The 19,376-nt window shown below is 33.7% G+C and overlaps 1 protein-coding gene across 1 annotated transcript; it reads left to right on the top strand.

Moving 5' to 3' along the window:
* Positions 1–15,559: 15,559 nt before the first annotated feature.
* On the top strand, positions 15,560–19,159 carry LOC131633723 (uncharacterized). The gene is made up of 3 exons (XM_058904410.1): positions 15,560–17,401; positions 17,737–18,218; positions 18,289–19,159. Exons 1-3 carry the CDS (start codon positions 15,560–15,562, stop codon positions 19,061–19,063), a joined length of 3,099 nt encoding a protein of 1,032 aa, XP_058760393.1. The 3' UTR covers positions 19,064–19,159.
* Positions 19,160–19,376: the final 217 nt, after the last annotated feature.

Raw genomic sequence — 19,376 nt, 5'->3', positions numbered from 1 at the left:
GAGTTGTTGAGTTGTATTCATAGCTTTCACTGTGCAGGTTGGGCTAGAGAAAATTGATGGAAGAATTATTTTTTACTTGTGGAAAGTTAAAGTCAAAGATGTGTTGATACCATCAAAATTACACAAGGTGCAAGATTATGTCGGTGGTTGAAGAACTTCCTGCCAATACACCATAAGTTTTCAACCTAATTTTTGACATGTGAAATTCTTAGAGTGGTTTACCTTTAAGTGAAATTTATTCTTCATGATAAAGTATATGATTGTCGGGGATGACAATGCGAAATATATTCTTGAAGTGTGTGCGTGTGGTGGGGGGGGCGACACGTCCATTTTGTAACAAAAAAATGAAAATTATTGGAGCTGTGATTCGAACCTTGCAAGCCTCAATATATAACCACGGTTATTATAAAGGATCATAGTGAAAAGTCTCTTAATAAAATAATTTAAAAAATACAGGTGTCTAAATAAGAGCTATTACCTCAGTTGATTGAATAGCTGAGGTAATAACATTGTATTATATACGTATTTTGTAGTATTGTAAGATTGTTGATATGTATATCTTTTAACTTATTTGTTTTCAAAATTCATTTCTTTGAAGAATCCATTAAAATTTGTAGACTTTTACCTACAGCGAAACTTTTTATAAATTTCCAGAAATCTTAATTGAATTTCAATTAAGAGAAATCTTAAAGACTTTGGAAAATTATGAGTAACCCCACGGAAAACATAAAAGTAATTAATAAGGGAAAGAATTACACTAGGCCAAAAATTTGAAATGACTCTAAACGATGTCAAAGAAAAACAAGCATTATCTCTGCTAAGGAGAAACACGTACCCTTTTTCATAGCAACTGCTTGACATGCCCGAAATGGAGAAAAATGCAATAGGCCACATATTGGGCCTCATCCCTGTCACAAAATTATTATCTCAAAGAAAGATAATGATGAGGGAGGAAGGAAGGAATACTTTTGTTTTACGAGGGAGGAAGGAAGGAATAATTTTTTTTTTATAAGGAATGAATACATTAGAATAATAAGTTAGGAAACTAAAGCAAGGTGACTTCTTTAGAGATGTACGCACATATCCCTCGTGACAAGTAAGTTAGGTAATTGTGAAATTTAATTTGTATTATGTTGTAATTCAACCTATTTTATAAGAGGAATGAGGTGTTGGGTTACGAGAACTGTCACATTAGGTTAAAAAGAACCACACAAAATATTGACAATGTATTTGTCTAAAACCTTAAGATATTACGTATAACATGTCCTGTCATGTTTGGATGCCCGCCAATTTGATTAAAATCACGTAGAAAGATCACATCAACTTAAAAGGTCAAAATAATTGCTTCAATATTTTCACTTTTATTTTTGCATTAGGATGTGGTTTTCCACTGTAATTTAATTTTCCACTAACATGAATTTGAACACATTCATGTAAAATTTATAACTTTTGACGCACTATGTCACACAACATGAGAAATACTCACTCATGTGACATTTATGAAAAAAATTAACTTCACACTAATTAAAAAAATTAATAAAGTGTAGTTAAATTTTTAGATTTCATGAAAAACACAAGGAATTATACTAAATTATTATTTTTTTAATAGTAATTGATCAATCATACATTATATGTTTTTGAACTCAATAAAGGATTTATGAAGAATATTAACATTAAATAGTTTAAAAGTTCTTCATTATAATACTTAGAGTCTCTTTGGTAAGATAAAAAAATAAAAAGTTATGTTTAGTAACTCTCTTTTAGCTTTTAGTTTGTAACTTTGCTATTAGCTTTTAGCTTTTTTTTAAAGCTATTTGAATTTCTTCGTATAATATATATCAAGTAGGAGCATTTTTAAAATGAGAGATGAGAGCAACAAATATATACCAAAGAATTAATAAAAATAATTTATTAAAATATTAATATGGATATTAATTTCTCTCTCTCTCTTGATTAATTTAATGGTAGATAATTATTTCTCTCATCTCTCATTTTAAAAGCTATTTGAATTTTTTTGTATATATAAAATATGAGTCATTTGTTATATTCTATCAACTTTATTTCTTGAAGAAACATAAGAATTGGGAATCGAGAAGAAGAAAAATATGAAAGTTTGTACATCTATTATACCATAATACAATCTGAATATCGTGCATAAAAATAATATTGAGCTTGATTAGTAAATTTTAATCATGAAATATATATATATATATATATATATATATATATATATATATATATATATATATATATATATATATATATATATATATATATATATATATATATATATATGTATATATATATATATACATATATATATATATATATATATATATATATGTATATATATATATATATATGTATATATATATATATATATATATATATATATATATATATATATGAAGAAATTCAAATAGCTTTTAAAATGAGAGAAACAAATATCTACCATTAAATTAATCGAGAGAGAGAGAGAGAGAAATTAATATCAACCTTAATATTTTAATAAATAATTTTTTATTAATTCATCGGTAGATATTTATTTCTCTTATCTCTCATTTTAATGAAACATCTTAGGAGAATGAATGAGATCAAGCAAGACGAAAAAAATTATGTCATCAATGGTTTTGAATGTGGTTTTATTATGATTCTCTTAAGATCTTTTGAATTTTGACTATTAGAATTTTTAGTGTGCTTGTTAGAGATATATCTAGGTTTGATACTTTTAAATGTAATAGTGGCTATTTTTTATATTTGTAAGTATACTAACATTTTTTGTTCGAAATCTGTTAGATGTTAGGATGTGGTTAACTGTTATTAAAACGGTTTTAGTTAGCTTGGTGTGTATTCAGGTAGTATAAAACTTGCACACGTGTATTCTCACATTAAGCTCAAAATATATTTTTCTCTCATGTTCACCTATGAGCTTTTCTATTCTCTCTCTGAAAATGAAAGGTGGAATTCACCTTTAACATGATATCAAAGCCTATCGATCGAACTATGGGCCGCCCACTGTTAATATCCACGTACCAAGTCCAAAAAGAATTTTGGACATGAGAAGGCGTATTAGGAAGATCCTAAAGTCTCACATTGGTTAGAAATAGAACATTGAAAGAGTATATATAGAGTGACACTCCTCACCTTACTAGCCAATTTTGTAAGAAAGCTAAGAGTGCATTTATCTAGGAGTGTCCACCCAATATAAAGGCTTCAAATGCCTCAATAGAGAGGGCAAAATATATGTGTCTAAGGATGTTACATTTTACTTCCCAATTGTTTAACACTGATGTGAGGGTTGAAAATAATTCTGGTCAAAGTGGTTTTCCGTGTCTCAATGTTACTTTACATGCACCTATAGTAGTTGCTCAGACTAGTGTACAAACAACACAAATTAGTACACAATCTCCAACCCATGTGTCTGAAACTGTGCCTCAAGTCCAACTCAGTCCTCACACATCTCATCATAGTGTACAGTTTACCAATGGTATAGCTGCTTCTTATCTTAAAGCCATAAATATCCATACTTCTTCTTTACCCAATGAATATTTTGCTTCATCTCCACCTATAGTGGCCCCAACTGTCAATAGTCCTAATGATAATAATACAAGGGCTGATACTGCCACTTATAGTACAGGGTCTGATACATCAAATTATCCTAAGGATAATGGAGCCTCTCAAGTCACCAATACAATTCACATCCCCGAGGACAATAATAATAATAAGCTGCAATCTTCAGCTCCTTTAGAACCAATAGTCACAGACATTATTAATCTTACTCCTTACTCCAATGAATTAATAATCTCTTCTCCTATTCTTATGTCTAGTTCCTCTAACTCTCCTTCTATTACTTCACCCAATCCTCAAGCCCCTCTTTTAGTAAATGATCACCTCATGCTCACTAGAGCCAAAACTGACAGGTCAGAACCTAAAGCCTTTGTTGCTCATTTAGAATATGAACCTACTAGTGCCAAGCAAGCCTTGACAAAACCTGAGTGGGCACGAGCTATACATACTGAGTTTAATGCCTTGCAAGCTAATAATACCTGGACCCTAACTCTTCTTCCCCCTGATAGAAAAGATGTAGGGTGTAGATGGGTCCTTAAGGTCAAGCAAAATGCTGATGGCACTATCAATAAACATAACGCCATGCTTGTTCCCAAAGGCTATCATCTAAAGCGTGGATTTGGTTTTAAATAAACCTTTTCACATGTTGTTAAGCCAACAACCATCAGATTTATTTTAACTCATAGTCACACAATTCACAATTCGTTCCGGTACGTGGTAGGAATTCGGGTACGCGGTTCGCAACTCTCAAAGAATTAGGTACGCAGGGGGTATACAGAGTCGGTACGCTATTTGGGTTCGTGGTACGTTTAAAAATAATAATCGGTACGTTATTATTAAAAAATGGGTTAGGCATAAAATAGATAAAATAGATACTTTAAAAATATTACTATCATTTTTTAATAATAAAATGGGGTAGTATTAAAAAATAGAGTTTGTTGTAATAGTTTGTTTGCTGTAACAGTTTGAGTCCCACATCGGAGACACATTTGTATTGAAAGTAAAAGTAGTTTATAAATATAAGACTTTAACGTGGTTTCAAACAAAGCAGTCATGTATAGCATTGCTATGTGGGACATCTTATGCTTGCAATTAAATAGTTTAAAGGGTTAAATATGTTTGTGGTCCCTCTAAATATAGCGGTTTTCAACTTTAGTCCCTCTAAATATTTTCTTCAAAGAATGGTCCCTCTAAAATTTTCCATCCACACTTTTGGTCCCTCATGCTAACGTCTGTTAACAGAGCTGACGTGGCACTAGCACGTGGCAGTGACAGCTATCAAAGATGTTGACGTGGCATGACACGTGGCTAAGGTCCACATTATATTGGAGCCCAAAAATTTTCGTAGCTAATTTGCAGCTAAAGTCGTAGCTAATCTCTAGCAAATTCAATAACCAGAAAATTAATATTTTTTATATTAGTGCATTAACATTTATTTTCTGCTCTTACACCAATTAATATTTTTTATATCATTGCATTAACTTCAATTTTTGAACCAATAAATCAACTATCAGTCCCGCTTCCATTGAGTGAAAGAAATTAACACATAGCAATTGCCACCATATGGTAGAGTAAGAATTAGATTTGATAGAACATGATGTTATAGGCTTTGCAAAACTACATCTAAGAAACAAATATGCATCAAGTAAACTATGAGTAGGACAATGGAACAGGATAATTTCATGTTATTAGAAACAGGGCCGATGACAAGGAAAGTAAAGTTTGAACCCTATATAACATGTTATGAACAATTCTATGAACATAGAAACATAGCACTGGTTCAACTTCAAATTCATTAATCAAAGGTTGAAAATTGAATATATATATATATATAATACAGAAAGGAGAAGTTGAAATAAAATTAAATGGGGAAACTAACATGAAAGAGTTCTGCAAAGCAGATAAGTAGCAAATACAAATAAAAAGCAGGTTGCAGTGAGAGAAACTGCAAGTGAAGAGATAGACTTGTTATTCGGTCCACAAAACAGATACTGATTAATATTTAGATGCATAGAAAAGATTGGGAATTGGGATATATAAGCATATAACAAAAACAACAACTAGAGGTGCATTTGAAATAGCTTATTTAAGACTTATTTGAACATATCTAACAACATAAGCACCTGTGTAAGAGTTTCAGAGAGTTTATGAAATAGCTTATGACATGTTCATAAGTTGTGTTCAACTTATTTCAATAAGCTACTCATGATATGAAAAAAACGAAAGCATATACAACAGTTTAAAATGAAAAATACCAGTCCAATTAACACTTGAATGAAGTTATTTTCCCAAATGTAGCCTACATGTTTGGACTGCCTCCGCCTTAAATAAATTATCAACAATACTAGAAGTTTCTTTTTGAACTATGTTGCTAGCTATGTTAAATGCGGCAAATCGTGGCACTATCGTGGACAGAAGGTGACCCCAAAGGTGTTGTTCGTACCAAAAACTAGTGGCAGTTGAGGTGGCGACGGTATATCACACAATTTGCAATGCTACATAAGAAAATGAAAGAAGAAGTCCAAATTAGCCTTAAGAAAAGGGTCGAATAATCTTTTGGTGCTGCTGCTGGTGGTTTGAATTAGGTTTGGGTAGATTGTTGAATATGAAAAAATATTAATTTTCTGGTTATTGAATTTGCTAGAGATTAGCTACGACTTTAGCTGCAAATTAGCTATGAAAATTTTTGGGCTCCAATATAATGTGGACCTTAGCCACGTGTCATGCCACGTCAACATCTTTGATAGCTGTCACTGCCACGTGTTAGTGCCACGTCAGCTTTGTTAACGGACGTTAGCATGAGGGACCAAAAGTGTGGATGGAAAATTTTAGAGGGACCATTCTTTGAAGAAAATATTTAGAGGGACTAAAGTTGAAAATCGCTATATTTAGAGGGACCACAAACATATTTAACCCTAGTTTAAATATTCCCATTTTAGCTGACTGCAAGCTTTATGTGGGGCTATGCATAACTAACAATTAGTTCAAAAATTTAAACTCTATCAATTTTTAAGTGGTTCATTGGTATGCTCAAATTTTCCGAATCCAAGGAGAATTATTGCGAACCGGTTCGTAAAAGAACTGTGAACCGGTACGTGCGAATTAATTCGCGGTTCGCATGGGGTACAAGCGAATTATGTAACTATGTTTTAAGTCTTGCTTTTACATATCAATGGGACATCCAACAAGTTGATGTCAATAATGCTTTTCTGAATGACATTATTCAAGAGGAAGTCTACATGACTCAACCCTCTGGTTTTGCAACTGTTGATAAAACACTTGTATGCAAACTCGATAAAGCTATCTATGGGCTCATGCAAGCCCCTAGGGTCTGGTATGAAAAGTTTACTCAAGCTTTTCTGCAGTTTGGATTCAATGTCTCTAAGTTTGATACTTCTCTTATTGTGTACTCTAAACAGCATATATCCCTATATGATTTAGTTTACATAAATGATATTCTTCTCATATGTTCAAGCTCTACCCTCATTCATGATTTTATCAATAAACTGAATAACAAGTTTGCCTTAAAGAAGCTAGGCAGACCAAGCTATTTTCTGGGCAAGTTTCAAAACAATGGCACCATGTTACTTACTTTATCCAAATACATAAAAGATATTCTCTCCAGAGCCAAGATGGACAATGATAATGGTGTCCTTACTCCAATATTGAGTACATGTAAGCTGAACAGACATGGCACCAATTATTTTGCAAATCCATACTGTTCAGGTCAATATTCGGTGCTCTTTAGTATGTTACCTTGACAAGGCCAGACATTTAATTTAGTGCCAACAAATCCTGCCAATTCATGGCAAGCCCTCTGGACACACATTCGTTGGCAGTTAGAAGAATTGTGAGATACTTAAATGGAACTACTTCTTGTGGTCTGTTGTTGTCTCCCTTTGTTTCAAGTTTCGAGTTCTCCCAAAGAGCATACAGTGACTCTGACTGGGCAAGTGATCTGGATGACATAAGATCTACTTCGGGATCATGTATATTTTTTGGCCCTAATCTGGTTTCTTGGAGTTCCAAAAAGCAGTCCTTAGTCGCTCGATCTAGCACAGAAGCTGAATATAGAGCATTGGCTCATACGACGTCTGAATTTCCCTAGTTAGATACTGCTAGCTGAACTACATGTTCCCTTTCACACACCTTAGTGTGGTTCTCCTCTCTCACAATCATGTGTTACGTGCCCGCATAAAACACATACACTACAAGAAATGTTGTCACCAGCGACATATATTAGCGACATGGAACACACGTGGCTAAATATTGTCTTTTGCGACGTGACATACACATCGCTACTAATTTTTTAATTTTAAATAACATTATTGACATAAAGTAGTGAGGCGTCAGACATTGGGGTTTGTAAAAAAAATTGCGACGTGAGCTAAACGTCACTATATTAAGTTTTTAAATTAAAATAGATAAAGTTATAACATTCACATAGGGGGGAAATTCAAATTTAAAAAAATTGGTTGTGACGTTACATACACGTCGCAACATTTATTGGAAAATTACAACGTTACTTTGACCTGACATGGTTTCAGAACATCATTAATTGTTATGACCGTTTGAGTGTAGCGACGTGTAACACACGTGGCAAAGTTGCGACGTGATGTTAACGTCGCTGATGTGTTAATACATACACGCATTTTTCCTTCTCCCCCTTTACCATTTCAAACAGATTTTCCTTCTTCCCCTTCTCTGCAACTCAAAATCCCCCATTTCCTACACAAACCCAAATTTTCTCCTCTCCCAAAATCCCCAATCTTTCAATCTCATTCAATTGCACTACAAGGTATTCAATGTATTTTATAATTGTGTGTTCATACTGTTTTATGCTGTCAATATATAGTTTAATTTTTTTTTCATTTAATTTGAAGGAAGAAGAAGGTGAAGGAGGAGAAGAAGGTAAAGGAAGAAGAAGGTGAAGGAAGAAGAAGGAGGAGTAGATTGAAGAAGAGGTAAGTTTTTAAACATTTTTTTAGGTTTTTTTTTTAATTAAGTTATTTTTTAATTAGGTTATTATAAAACGAAATTATAGATTAAATATTATGTTGTTGTTTAAATTTAATTAGGATATTAATTTAGGGTGTAATATATTTTCCAATATTGTTTAAATATTAATAGAAAAATGTTTAGATTTATTATGTTAGAAAAATGTTTAGAATAATATATAGAAAAATGTTTAGAAAAATGTTTAACTATTATAAATGTATTTTAGAATTTTAAAAATTAAAAGAAAAATGTTTAGATTTATTTTTAAAATCTGTTTTTTATTTTCTAAATAAAATATATGTATTTTATGATATTAATCTTAAAAACTGAATATTAATAAAAAAGAATATATGTTAAATAGAAAAAAAAAATATATGTTATGTTATTGTTATTATATTAAAAATATATTTTTTTAAAATTAAAATATATATTAAAAGTAGAATATATGTTATATGGTATATTTAAAATAAAATAAAATATAATATAATATGATTATATGGTATATTTCTAAAATTGAAATATATATGTTATTGTTATTGAATTGAAAATACATTTTTTAAATTAAAATATATATTAAAAGTATAATATATATTATATATGTATATTTAAAATAAAAATATATAAGTAATCACATGCATCATAAATAATTTTTAGATTTATTTTTAAAATCTGTTTTTTATTTTCTAAATAAAATATATGTATTTTATGATATTAATCTTAAAAACTGAATATTAATAAAAATGAATATATGTTAAATAGAAAAAGAATATATGTCATGTTATTATTATTATTATATTAAAAATACATTTTTTTAAAAATTAAAATATATATTAAAAGTAGAATATAAGTTAAATGGTATATTTAAAATAAAATAAAATATAATATGATTATATGGTATATTTCTAAAATTGAAATATATATGTTATTGTTATTAAATTGAAAATACATTTTTTTAAATTAAAATATATATTAAAAGTATAATATATATTATATAGGTAAATTTAAAATAAGAAAATATAAGTAATCACATGCATCATAAATAATGTTTAGATTTATTTTTAAAATCTATTTTTTATTTTCTAAATAAAATATATGTATTTTATGATATTAATCTTAAAAACTGAATATTACTAAAAAAGAATATATGTTAAATAGAAAAAGAATATATGTTATGTTATTGTTATTATATTAAAAATATAACATGTGTAGTTAAAAATATTTAATAGTAGTATTTTTATTAAATAATATTTTCAATATGTGTAGTTTAAAATGTGTAGTTAATAAAATAGTAACTTTATGGTTAACATATATTCAATATAACATGTGTAGTATACGTCTAAGAATAATATTAAGTTGATTAATATTACTAACTCAAAATGACAATGATTGTATAAATATGCAGTATGGAATATTATCGGTATTATCGTAGTTGGATGTACAATAGAATATTTCCAGGAAGAATGGGACTTAAACCCAATTTTATAGTAGGAGTTGAAGGGTTTATCAGTTGGGCGTTTGCTCAGGAATTATGTCGAAGCGAAGGAGGAGTTAGGTGTCCCTGTCTTAAATGTGAATGTAGACCAATAATTAGTGACCCACAGGAAATAACATCTCATTTGCATAGAAGGGGTTTCATTGCAAATTGTTGGGTTTGGACGTTTAACGGGGAAGAACTGCCTAGTAACGTACCAGAGACTAGCAACTCTCATGCTTCAAGTAGTCGGCCGCCTGTGGAATATGAGGAAAACTTTAATCTGATTGGTGACATGGTTGAGGATGCTTTTGGTGTGAACGTGACCTATGATGAGCCTGAAGATTTTGGTGGGGAAGAGTTGCCGAATGAGGAAGCGCAGAAATTTTATCAGTTGTTGAATGAGATGAATACGCCGTTGTTTGATGGATCGTCTGAGTCAAAGTTATCAATTTGTGTGAGATTGTTGGCCGCCAAGGCAAATTGAAATGTTCCTGATCAGTGTTTGGAATTCTTCGTAAAGATGATGTTGGACTCAACTGCAATGAAAGACAACTTGCCTACAACATTTTATGAAGCAAAGAAGTTGGTGTCGAAGTTGGGCTTAAGAGTAAGAAAGATTGATTGTTGCATTAATGGCTGTATGTTGTTCTACGACAATGAGTTTGGTACTCAAGATGGGTTGTTGGAGGAATGTAAGTTTTGTAAGAGTCCAAGATATAAAGTTCCCAGTAGAGCCGTTAACACTAATCAAGACCGTGTAGCAGTAAAGTCCATGTTTTATCTTCCGATAATACCAAGGTTAAAAAGAATGTTTGCTTCAATGCACAGTGCAAGTCAAATGACATGGCATCACACAAATAACACAAGTCCAGGCACTATGCGACATCCATCTGATGGCGAGGCATGGAAGCATTTTGATCGAATGCATCCTGATTTTGCCGCAGAACCTAGAAATGTCAGGCTTGGTTTATGCTCTGATGGATTTACTCCATATGTCCAAGGGTCGGGAACCGCATATTCTTGTTGGCCAGTTATTGTAACCCCTTACAACCTCCCTCCTGAGATGTGCATGACAAAACCATACATGTTTTTGACGTGCGTCATTCCAGGACCTTCGAGTCCAAAAGCAGGAATTGATGTGTATTTACAACCTTTAATTGATGATTTGAAGAGATTGTGGATTGGAGAATGGACTTATGATATATCACGTAAAGAAAACTTTATAATGCGAGCTTCATTGATGTGGACCATCAACGACTTTCCAGCATATGGCATGTTGTCTGGTTGGGGTACGCATGGCAAAATGGGTTGTCCGCATTGCATGGGAAACAACAAAGGGTTCACGTTGGATAAAGGTGGGAAAAGCTCGTGGTTTGACTGTCACCGAAGATTCCTACCACGAAATCACTCCTATAGAAGAAACATGACAAACTTTAAAAAAGATGTACGAGTGAAAGATTCGCCTCCGCCTCGATTGTCACCATGGGCTATATGGGAACAAGTTAGTGAGCTACCAAAATTTACAGATACTGGCAAAGAATGCCGAATTGAAGGATACGGAGTCACGCACAATTGGACAAAAAGAAGTATATTTTGGGACCTCCCGTATTGGAAGGATAACTTGTTGCGCCATAATCTAGATGTTATGCATATTGAGAAGAATTTTTTTGATAATGTATTTAACACAGTGATGGATGTGAAAGGCAAAACAAAAGATAATGAAAAGGCCAGACAAGACATGGAAAAATGGTGTAACAGAAGAGAGTTGGAGTTGAAGCCTCTATCGAATGGAAAGTTATTAAAACCCAAGGCTTGTTTCACTTTGACTTCCCAAGAAGCTAAAGCTGTTTGTCGATGGCTAAAAGATTTGAGAATGCCCGATGGGTATTCATCAAATTTATCAAGGTGTGCTGACCCTAACACTGGGAAGTTGCATGGAATGAAAAGTCACGATTGTCACATTTTCATGGAACAATTGTTACCAATTGCATTTGGCTCGCTACCCAAACATGTTCTTGATCCACTGACTGAAATTAGTCAGTTTTTTAGAGATATTTGTGCGTCAGCTTTAAAAGTGGAAGACATCATGAAGTTGGACCAAAACATTGCAATCATTCTTTGTAAGTTGGAACAAGTATTTCCGCCTGGTTTCTTCGACTCAATGGAACATTTACCTGTGCATCTTGCATATGAAGCCTTTCTTGGTGGACCAGTTCAATATAGGTGGATGTATCCGTTTGAAAGGTTCATGGGTGATTCAAAGCGATCAGTGAAGAATAAAGCAAGAGTTGAAGGTTCTATATGTGCACATTACCTGCATCGAGAAACATCACATTTTTGCAGTCATTATTTCAATCACTTGATGTTAACTCCTAGAACCATACGGAATCCGGTAAATGTCAACCAGAGGAGTCAATTCACCTTATCAGTATTCGGTCTTCCAGGTCGACCTTCTGGAAAGAAGAGTGTGCATTGGTTGACCCAGAAAGAAATGCAATCCGCACATGTCCATGTCTTGATCAACTGCGTCGAAGTTAAACAATACCTTGAGTAAGTTTACCCAATAGTTTTTTTACCTTTGTTGACAATGTCTGTATACCAAACTTATTTAACTTATGGTGTATATTTTGTAGGGAATTTAACAATGCCTATTTTCATAGTACCGGTGTACAGTCAACATCCGGCGTCATTCATGCTCAATTTCCCTTATGGTTCAAGCAAAGATTGTCTACCGTGTTTCCACCAACTCCAGAAATACTCCATTTGAGAAACTTGGCAGAAGGCCCTATCCAAAGCGCAAATGAATGGCACACATACTTCGTGAACGGATATAAGTTTCACACTGAGGCATGGACCGAAGGGAAAAAAACCATAAACAGTTGTGTATTTGTAAAAGGAGTTACAGATGGTGGTGAAGATGACTTTTATGGAGTTATTAAACATATCTACGAGTTGGTATACCATTACATGGATTCAGAAAATAAAGTTGTCTTGTTTTATTGTGAATGGTATGATCCAAGTAGAGGCACAAAAATAGACAGGTCATACGGTACTGTTGAGATTCAAATGAACCGGAAATACAAAGAGTATGATCCTTTCATAATGTCAAATATTGTTAGGCAAGTTTATTATGTACCTTATCCTTCATTTGTGACACGTAAAAGAGGATGGTGTGTTGTAATAAAAACAAAACCGCAAGGTCATATTGAAAATGGCGATCAAGTAGAAGATGTTGCCTATCAAATTGATGATGTTGATCAAATTAATAAAGTGGTTGCAGCTGAAGACATTACAAGTTTGTCTGATACAATTGTAGAGAAAGAGTTGTTGCAAAACATATGCATATTCAACATATTCCTGCTACTGTACAGATTGCGGACACATTAACCAAACCTATTGGTTCAGATGCTTTTGAGTAGTTAAGTAGAAAACTCAAGATACTATGCCCAGCAAAATCCTCTTCATTTTGTGGGGAGTGTTAGAGATATAGCTAGGTTTGATACTTTTGAATGTAATAATGGCTCTTTTTCATCCGGTTAGAAATCTATTAGAATGTGGTTAACTGTTATTAAAACGGTTTTAGTTAGCATGGTATGTATTTAGGTAGTATAAAACATGCACACGTGTATTCTCACATTAAGCTCAAAATATCCTTTTCTCTCATGTTCACCTTTGAGCTTCTATATTCTCTCTCTCTGAAAATGAAAGGTGGAATTCACCTTTAACAAGTGCTCGATTGTACAACTACAACATTACATAATTACTTTCTTGGCTGATATGGTTGAGTTCAATCTGTAAATTGGTTTAGAATATTTTCTTTATTGTCTTACATTCAATTCTAAATATCTAATTGTATGAACAAAGGATTGATGGTGTGTAGTTAATTTTTGTGTGATATTCATGTGCTTACTCTTATCCTTGATTATGAGAAGTGGGATTTAAGAATAACATACACCCTACTAAGTTTTAATAATTGTATTTCATTCCTTTGTTCTGGGACTTAATATTGATAGTACCAATTCTTTGAATTTCTTTGAGTTTGTGCGTCGGAGCTTGCATGTAAACAATTCAATAGAAATCCAACCATTTGACATTTGACATTTGACATGAGAATGAATCGAGCGTGGATGTATGTTGCATGTTTAGCTCCAAACTTCCCATTGATCATCTGCCACACATCATAAATCCCTTTGTTCATCTCTCAAAAGTCCATATAATATAACCACACATCATCAACCACTTAGGTCATAGCTTTCTCGTTCTGCAACTTGCATATTAAATGGAACGACTATGATCATACTAAAAAAAATAGCTATTCCACCATGACATGATATTCCTGCCACGTTATTAAAAAGTTCACGTAACGTATGCAAAAAAAATTACACATCTAGGGGAGTGATTTCATGACCAGAGCATAATAGGAAGACAAAAACTATAATTTAGCTAATAAGATAATGAACCATCAATTTTTAATTTAAAAATTCTTTCATGTCATTTTATATCTACTACTGTAACAATTATTTACTAAAAACACTCAGACTAACTTATCAGTTATCGGTCATAAACTAACAACTATCAGGTAGTTTTATCAAGCAAAATCTTACTACAATTTTAGCAAAAAAAATTTTAATAGTAACTGAAGAGAGGATAGGTGGACAGTTCGCTTTGCTTATTTGACATTCATGTTATTATTGAAGTATAACAAATAGGTATAATACATTAAGGGACTGTTTGGTGTGCAGGATAAGAGATATGATAGAATATTTGTATCATATCCTATCTCAATCTAGTGTTTGCTGACACAACAAGATATGATAAATTAATCCTGAAACTTATCATATCTTGTCTCCTTAATTCAAATTGTTATCCTAAATATGTGCTGAATATCCTGCCTCCTTATTAATTTTAAAATATTTTACAATATATATATATATATATATATATATATATATATATATATATATATATATGGCAAAATTATACGCAGGGTCCTTTATCTTATTTTTTTGTAACAAGGTGGTCCTTTAAGTTTATTTCGCTACAAAGTGGTCCTTTATCTTAACTAACGTTTGCACCGTTTACCTTTTCCACAACCTCCGTTCCAAAAACGCTTAGGTGGCAGTAACCATTGCTGATGTGTCATTTAACTCTGGTGAACTAGTTATTTGTCACATGCCAAAATAGGATTATCCCTAATTTTCAGATTAAACCTAATTTCAAGTCGTGTGACTGAACCCAGAGCTTGAAGACGAAGACGACAAGCCACTGGAGACGAACACGAAGCGGCTTGGAGACGAACACGAAGCGGCTTGGAGACGAACACGAAGCGACTGGAGAATCATAACTTGTGTGAGCAAACGAAGCTGACCTAGGTAAGAAAGCTGCATTTCCAGTTTTTATTTTGTGTGTTTGGTTGTATGTTTAGGTGTAATGTTATGTTGATAGTAGCTTGATGTGTTGATGTTAGGGTTTGTTGTTTATTTGATTGTTGGGTCTGGAATTTCATACTGTTAACAGGTAATGGATGGGTTTAATGTTGATTTTCACCATGGGGGGTATTTTGATGGTGACAAATATGAAGGAGGGGAACTGACTAACTGGACGTGTGATGGTGATAGATGGAGTTACTTTGAGATCTTAGGGGTTGTGAAAGAGATGAAGTACGAAGGGGTCTTGGAGATGTGGTATGACTTTGCTGGAACATTGAAGCCGTTAGAAGATGACTTTGGTGCAATAGAAGCACTTAATTGGTCCAAGACTAATGGGAAGGTAAAAATATACATTGTCCACCCTATATCTCAACCTGAAATAATAGTGACCCCTGAGGAAGACCAAACTGAGGCCCAATTTGAGGCCCAAACTGAGGCCCAATTTGAGGCCCAAACTGAAACCCAACCTGAGGCCCAAAATGACAACCAAACTGAAACCCAACCTGAGGCTCAAAATGACAACCAAACTGAAACCCAACCTGAGGCCCAAAATGATGACCAACCTGAGGCCCAAAATGATGACCAACATGATGCCCAAGGTGATCCACAAGTTGATGTGCAACCTGAAATCCAAACTGATAACCAACCTGACAGTGATGATAGTGCATTGGGGCACAGGTTTGATGACTCAGATGATGAGGTCCTAAATGATGGATTTGATGAAGTATTGGTAGAAGAATGTGTTCAACCTGTAGATGAAATACTAGTAGATGAAACACCTGTAAGTAGAAAGAGGAAGGGTGGGAGACCCAAGACCAGTAAGAGAGCAGGTAGTTCCAAGAAACATAAGGGAAGACCAAAGAAAAAAAAAGTGTCTGAACTTGGTTCAAGGGAAGTAGATGTTGAACCACCGAGTGATGAGGATGTTCTTGAATTTGGAGTTAGGGAAAGGAGTACAGGTAAGAGGTCGTGTAATGGTTTGTCAGATTCTGACTATGTAACTGAAGAGCTAGAAAGTCAAGATGAAATGAGTAGTGATTATTCAGATGAGGGTGAGAAGGCTAAGCATCCATCATTTGTTGCACCTAAGAATTTTAATGACTATAAGTGGGTCTTAGGAACATTATTTTCAACAAAGGAGGAGTTTAAAGAAGCTGTTGCAAGTTATGCTGTCCACAATGGTAGGGATTTAAGGTTTGTCAAGAATGACAAAACAAGGGTAAGAGTGGGCTGCAAGGAAGGATGTGGTTGGGTTGCTTTGTGTTCTAAATTGTCTAATGAGGATACATGGCAATTGAGAACATTAAATGACAAACACACTTGTAATAGAGAGTTCAATGTAAGGATGTTTAACACCAACTGGCTTGGAAAGAAGTTATACTCAACTGTTAGAATTAACCCTCATGTGAAGTTAACTGCTATATGTGAGAAAGTGCATGAGAAATGGAATGCTGGTATGAATAGGATGAAGGCTTATAGAGCAAGGAAGGCAGCACTCAACATTGTTGAAGGTTCATTCAAAGAGCAATATAGAAGACTATATGACTACACACATGAGTTGTTAAAGTCTAACCCAAACAGCACCATCAAATTGAATGTACAAGCAACTGAACATCAACCTGAAGAGCATGTTAGCAGACCACTACTTCCAAGCTTTCATAGGTTGTACATGTGTCTGGATGCTTGCAAGAAAAGTTTTCGTATTTGTAGACCAATAATTGGAGTTGATGGATGTTTTCTAAAGGGTAATTATGGAGGTCAGATACTTGCAGCAGTTGGTAGAGACCCCAATGATCAAATGTTGCCCATTGCAGTGGCTGTTGTTGAAGCCGAGACTAAAGACTCTTGGGCATGGTTCTTTGAACTACTTGTCCAAGACTTGGGGGGTCCAGAAATCTGCAAGAATATCACATTCATTTCAGATCAGCAGAAGGTAAATGTTTTTTTAATAAAGTCCTTAATGTTTTTAAGAATATCACATTCAGATCTGTTTTTATTCACATATAGGTCCATCTGCTTTTTAAAAACATTCAGATATGCAAGAATATCAAGTCCTTAATGTTTTTAAGAATATCACATTCATTTCAGATCTGTTTTTTATTCACATATAGGTCCCTCTGCTTTTTAAAAACATTCAGATCTGCAAGAATATCAAGTCCTTAATGTTTTTAAGTTGTCACATATAGGTCCCTCTGCTTTTTAAAATGTAACAAATGTGTTAGTTTTTTGATGTTTTTTATCTGCTTTCCAATTGCATTTAATTAACAGGGGCTGTTACCTGCACTAGAGGAGTTGTTACCTGGCGTTGACCAGAGATTTTGTGTAAGACATTTGTATAGTAACTTTAGAAAGAAGTTTCCAGGAAAGCAATTGAAGGAAATCATGTGGAGGGCAGCCAAGGCAACATACCCCCAAGCTTGGGAAAGGGAAATGAGGGAAATGAGGAAGGTTAATGAGGAGGCCTACAAACATTTGTTGAAGGTCCCCCCAAGATTTTGGAGTAAGTCCATGTTTAAGTATAGAACCAAAAGTGATGTGTTAGTCAACAATATGTCTGAGACCTTTAATAGTGTTATATTGGGTGCAAGACAAAAGCCTATTGTAACAATGTTAGAGGAAATCAGAGGGTACCTAATGGATAGATGGGCAACTAACCGGGCAAAGATAGAGGATTACAGTGAATCTGTATTACCAAGAATTAAGAAGGGACTTGAAAGAAGACAAGAAATATCAAGGTTCTTTATAGCAAGGTAATTTTTACCCTTTACTAAATATATGTTGATGATTTATTTAAGCTGATATGAGTAATTTGTTGTATAGGTTGTCAGGTGACATGATTTATGAAGTGAGGCATACAAATATGACTGGAGAGAAATACACAGTTGATCTAAAGAAGTTTGAGTGCTCTTGTAGGAGTTGGATGCTCACTGGCATTCCTTGCTATCATGCAATTAGTTGCATCCAAAGTAGATCCGAAAGCCCAACTGACTACATTCCCTCTTACTATAGGAAGGATACTTACCAGGCTTGCTACCAACCATTGATTTATCCAACAAATGGGGAAAACTTATGGGAGTTGACACCATATCCTGATATACTTCCACCACCAACCAGAAGAGCACCAGGTAGGCCAAAAAGAAGGAGAAACAAGGATGCTGATGAAAAGAGGAATGATGCAACACATGTTTCAAGAAAGGGGCTGCCAAACAAGTGCAGAGTATGTGGTATGTCTGGACACAACAAAGCATCTTGTCCAGCTGCTCCAAGGCAATCCCAAACTGTCCCGAATGTGGAATCCCAAACTGCCACTAATGTTGAATCACAAACTGCAACCAATGTGGAATCACAGACTGTCCAATCTCAACCAATATCACAGACTGTCCAATCTCAACCAATCCAAAGAATGCAAACAAGACAGTCATCTCTAAGCCAGCCCCAAGTTGGTGAAGCCCCAACAACAAGAGTCCAGACACGACAAACCATCACAATTGCTCAGTTGCTTGCAATGAGAAGGGCAAGACAAGGATCAACTGCTGCATTTCAGCCACCAACAAGCCAGAGACCAAAGCTGGCCATAAAGAGAAAGGGAAAATAGATGATACTGCATTCTGTTGGATTGGTTTTACTGCATTTTGTTTATTTTGTGTTTTTTTGCATGCTGTACTGATGTAATCTTGTTGGATTGTTACTTTGTATTTTGGATCTGATGTTGATGTACTGCTGTAATCTTGCTGTACTCATGCTAGACCTTTAATTTTGAATATATGGTTCTTATTTTGGAGTTAGGTCCTAATATGGATCTAAAACATATCTGATTCTGCCTTTGTATTTTGAGTACTATATCAATGTACTATATCAATGTATTTTGAAGACATGGTTGTTTCAATCTATTAAGTTCTTCTTTAGGT

The sequence above is a fragment of the Vicia villosa genome, unplaced genomic scaffold (assembly GCF_029867415.1).
Source record: "Vicia villosa cultivar HV-30 ecotype Madison, WI unplaced genomic scaffold, Vvil1.0 ctg.001170F_1_1_1, whole genome shotgun sequence".
Classification (NCBI taxonomy): domain Eukaryota; kingdom Viridiplantae; phylum Streptophyta; class Magnoliopsida; order Fabales; family Fabaceae; genus Vicia; species Vicia villosa.
The sequence above is the reverse complement of the archived record's forward strand: the minus strand, read 5'-3'. Positions and strand labels throughout refer to the sequence as shown.